Source organism: Capsicum annuum, chromosome 1 (genome assembly GCF_002878395.1).
Source record: "Capsicum annuum cultivar UCD-10X-F1 chromosome 1, UCD10Xv1.1, whole genome shotgun sequence".
In the NCBI taxonomy this organism is placed as follows: Eukaryota; Viridiplantae; Streptophyta; class Magnoliopsida; order Solanales; family Solanaceae; genus Capsicum; species Capsicum annuum.
The window spans coordinates 54,485,287-54,489,918 of NC_061111.1; the positions used below are offsets into that span (position 1 = coordinate 54,485,287).

The 4,632-nt window shown below is 34.3% G+C and overlaps 1 protein-coding gene across 1 annotated transcript; it reads right to left on the reverse strand.

The window, feature by feature from the left end:
* Positions 1 to 806: 806 nt before the first annotated feature.
* Positions 807 to 2,985, reverse strand: LOC107874748 (phenylacetaldehyde reductase; the record flags this gene model as incomplete). The annotated part of the gene is given in 3 exon segments (XM_047394275.1): positions 807 to 1,372; positions 1,554 to 1,740; positions 2,823 to 2,985. Coding segments are annotated over 3 exon segments (489 nt in total), but the record flags the coding sequence as incomplete, so codon positions are not given.
* Between the last annotated feature and the right edge of the window lie 1,647 nt (positions 2,986 to 4,632).

The window sequence follows — 4,632 nt, forward strand, 5'->3', positions numbered from 1 at the left end:
TTCTGAGTTTTTCTTTTTCAACTCAATATAAACACGAACACTCATATTATTGTGTATCAAAATAACCGGACAATGATTACTTAGAACATATTTCATTTCAATGAAATTTAGACCAGTATCAACTCCAATGTGTCTAGAAATAATATTAGATAACTCTTCGAAATCACAATCCGCATTAATAGCAGCTAAATCAATGTTATAATTGATACCTATTGACAGTATCCCATTTTTCTTTCTGTTGAATCAGAACGGTGAAAGTATCCATGAGAATGATGAATCTAAGATGAATGAATTGATTACCCAAGAAATTGATAGAAATTGATGAAGAAACACCTTCAAAACTGATGTATTCTGCAAAATTGATGAATTGGTGAAGAAACAACGAAAAAATCAAAGCTTTGCTCTAAGAATCAACCCTTTTTTAGAGAGATTGTATTGAAAAGAAATATTCTACAATACGTCGTTTGCCATTTTTGAATGCCGAAAAGCCATTAGGCATATTTATTGCTGCCCGGTTTTTGGCTATTTTTCTGTAAATAGAAAATGAGTCGTCTTTTTTGTAAACATTTTATTTTTCTGTATATAATAGAAATTTTGAAATGCATGCCAACCTAAACACCAATATTATAAAAAGGGATGACAAAACATACAGAAACACCTTGGGACAGTTCTTGCACAAACATAAACAGGCTAAAGGCACATTTTACCGCAGGTAGCGAAAGATTATAATAAACACTTGTAACATCCAAATTGAAAATAATATAACAGTAGCTTTAACAGACCAAGATAACCATTAATACAGGTGATGGCGGACACAAACAATTGTAACATCCAAATTCAAAGAAATATGACTTAACAGTAGCTTTAACAGGCCAAAATAACCATCAATCCAAGTGACAGTGGACACACATGTAACATCCAAATTCAAAGTAATATGACTTAACAGTAGCTTTAACAGGCCAAAATAACCATCAATACAAGTGATGGTGGACACAAACACTAGTAACATCCAAATATGGTGGACACAAACACTTGTAACATCCAAATTCAAAGTAATATGACTTAACACTAGCTTTAATAGGCCAAGATAACCATCAATACAAGGGATGGTGGACACTAAGCATTTACGCGATTAACGCTCTGGATCAACAAGCAATAAAGGTTGATGGACACCAAGGTACATAAGCATGTTCTCTAAAATTTGAGAACTCAATCACACAATAGTGGTGTTTCTCAGTAAAAGTTCTTCTCTTTCAAGCTTTCAGCAGTTTCTTTGATGCTTTCTGTCAAGGGAGTGAACACGACACCCAACTGTTTTGCTTTTTCGATGTTAACCTGGTACTTAGGTGGAAATGGCTTATCATCAGCACACCTGCAGAGTTCAATCGAAACATTGAGCCAGGAAAACCATATGAATTCAACTACTAGCTGCACCACTATATGTATTCAGAGCAAGCTCAAGCTACTTTGTAAAACACCGCATTTCAAAAACAAATATGCACATTTCACGAAGATAAACTTTTACAGAGATATTACAAGCAGGAGAAACTTACTTTTCAGGAAGCTTCATTGTAGGGTAAAGCTCGCGTAATATCTTTACTATCTCAGAGTAGTGTGCAACTGACTCAACCATTAAATAGCGACCATTAGCTGAAGGGTTTTCAAATGCTAGCATATGCGCAAGGGCAACATCTTTCACATTTACCCATCCAAATGTAGCATTTGGATACGTTTCAGCACCTGCGGTGAAAAAAAAACGGAACTTTACCATGAGTTTCAACACAAAGTAATAATATGAACAGGAATAAACTCATTTAATAAAACTACCAAGTTATCAAAATCAAGATAAAAACTAACAAAATAGGAAACAAGGAAGAAGAACAATGGCAAAAGTTTAGGCAAACTAGTTACACCTTCAAATCCCAAATCCAAATATAAAGGAAATTTCTAAATGGAACCTAATAATATCACTTTATAAACCTTTTTCACTTAAATTCATTTTCTATACAAATTTAACATTTGAAGCAATTTTTCAATCATACTAATGTTTTAACTATCACTTTGCTCGTCATATCCACTACTAACATACTCCAGGTAAACTAAATTACATCTTACACTCAAACTTCATCTCCAACCCTTTTCAATAGGCAGAGATCATCAAGAACACAGTGCAAGTAGGAACTGGAATTTATTTAGTATAATGAATGAAAGAATTGAAACAAAACGAAATGGTAGGAGTGTGACTAGACTAACAAGTAAAATTTGTCCTTCTAAAAAGGATCATATCCAAATACATAAGCAATACCCATCACAAAACAGAGGTGAGCCAGTGGCATGCAGAAACAAAGTTGAAGGGCCATGTAGACCGATAAATACCACCAACACCAAAGAAGAAAATTACCTAGTCACTACAAGTTCCACTTAAAAAGGAGCTTTGATCTCATTGCAGATGAGAAAAGGTAAAAAGTATTTAAACATATTATGAATCGCTGTAAAATTAGTATCTGTCAAATTTACTCATCAAGATTGAAGAAGGATATTGCAAGAAACATGGATAAAAGGTAGGCCTGTCCAAATTTTCCAAAGTTAAAGATACAAAGTAGACCTATTTAATTTACGGAAGTTATCAAAATAGACAGAAATATAAACTGATTTATCAGATTCATTCTCTTGAAGAGAAACTTCAGGAAAACAGTTAGATAATAATCATTATCCCATTTCTTTTTGTCCCTTCAAATCATAAAGATCCGAGTCAAAAATAAAACAACTACGTTCAGATGACGAGATCAAAGACACATCAGTTGCTTTAAGATAAAGCATACCATTTAGCAATTGTAAGATGGCAGCACAACTTGTATTAAGTGTTGGTTGTAACAAACTGCCTATAACCATTGCTGGGTTTATTGTAACCATATCGAAAGTTTTATCTTTCACAAACTTCCATGCAGCATCCTCAGCCAAAGTCTTTGAAAGTACATACCAGAGCTGGAAAAAGCAACAAAAGATGAGTCCAAAATTAACTCCACAAGCCCCAAAAGAGCTACCACAATGATATCCCCACAAGCCCCGCTAAAAGACAGCACCTCATTATTTTCCAGGTATCACGGTCTCTAAAAATACATGCTAATCTTTTCTTATCTGTAAAAATTGGCCTACTCTAATACGATGGTGTTAGGAGATCCGTTATGCTAAATGTAAAAGGTTTCTGCAAGAACAAACAGTTAACCCACGGTGCAGACATAGTCATCTAGAAGATTAGCGTATAAAGATACTTGCCAGAAAATAGCAGATTAAAGTTCAAATATGTGAAATAAAAAACAGAAATGACTGAGCACCAGTTCAAATGATAATAATTAGCATTTATGATTTAAATTGTAAGATGTGAATGAAACACTTTGTGCAACTTCTTTGATAAATAAATGGCCTAATAGTGAAAGTAAATGGAATATTCATGTGATAATAGAACTTCACTAAAATTTCAAACCCGGCAGTTTGAGATACAGTGGAGCTTTACCATCAGTTCCCTTGGCCATAAAAAGTTCTATATGAAAAGATTGGAGAATTTCAACCATTTTACCCAAAAGCATAAATACAATCCTACACTATACCTGGTATTAAGGCTTTGGATTCAAAAACATTCAGCTAAACGTTGGTTACTCAAAAGGCTAATGTCACTGAAATCACTTTTAAGCTAAAGAACCAATTTCTTCTGATGTTTCCAGTATTTGGCCAACAAGTTCTCTGTTTCATCAAAGCATGAAAATTGAACAACATCTGATCTTTAAAGGTTTTGAGTTGCACACAATAGAGACGGGAACATAGCAATCCTGCAAACTTACAATTGCAGCGGGCCTACCAAAACCAAGTTAGAAGATTAAGATCCCCCTGTGATTACTGTTCAGTATTGTATAACAACACTCAACCAAAATAGATCGTATGTTTGCTTAGACCTATTTAGACTAGTAACATGGTTTAGTACCTTTTCTATATAAACATAGGTAAGCATAACCGTGAACAGGAATGGGATGAGTATCTTAGCCACACCTCCTGCTTAGCAAGGATACATCATAAACATGCAGAGCACTTGCTAAAGTAACTGACATATCTTGCTACTGCAGAATTAATACTCTCTTTGCACCTATCTTCTTTATTTCCCTTTGTTACCTCTTCAAGCGCTTTCTTTCCTTTTGTTAATTCTTCAAGTGCTATTTCTTGCTCCAACTCTACTGCCTGGATAAAGTAATTGACATATATTGCTACTGAGGTATAAATACTCTCTTTGAACTTCTCTTATTTATTTCCTCTTGTTATGTCTTCAAGCTCTATTACTTGTTCCAATTCTACTGCCTGATCAAAGAGTCCTTAATTAAACACAGAAACAACTTTAAACATTTTAAGCCTCGCCCCTAGCTTCTCAAAAGAATTGCATTGTTAACAGTTGCTAGAAACAGACAGGTTTTGTAAAACTTCCGTCTTGCATTGACATTCCACTTAACTCTGAAATGCAAAATGCTTGAATACTTTGGATGTCAGGCTCTCCATTAATTTATGACATATCAATGTGCAGATTTCAGGCATTTCAACTACCTTACTCAAGGGCAAAAACTCAAAAGTTTTAGCACACCTAATGCA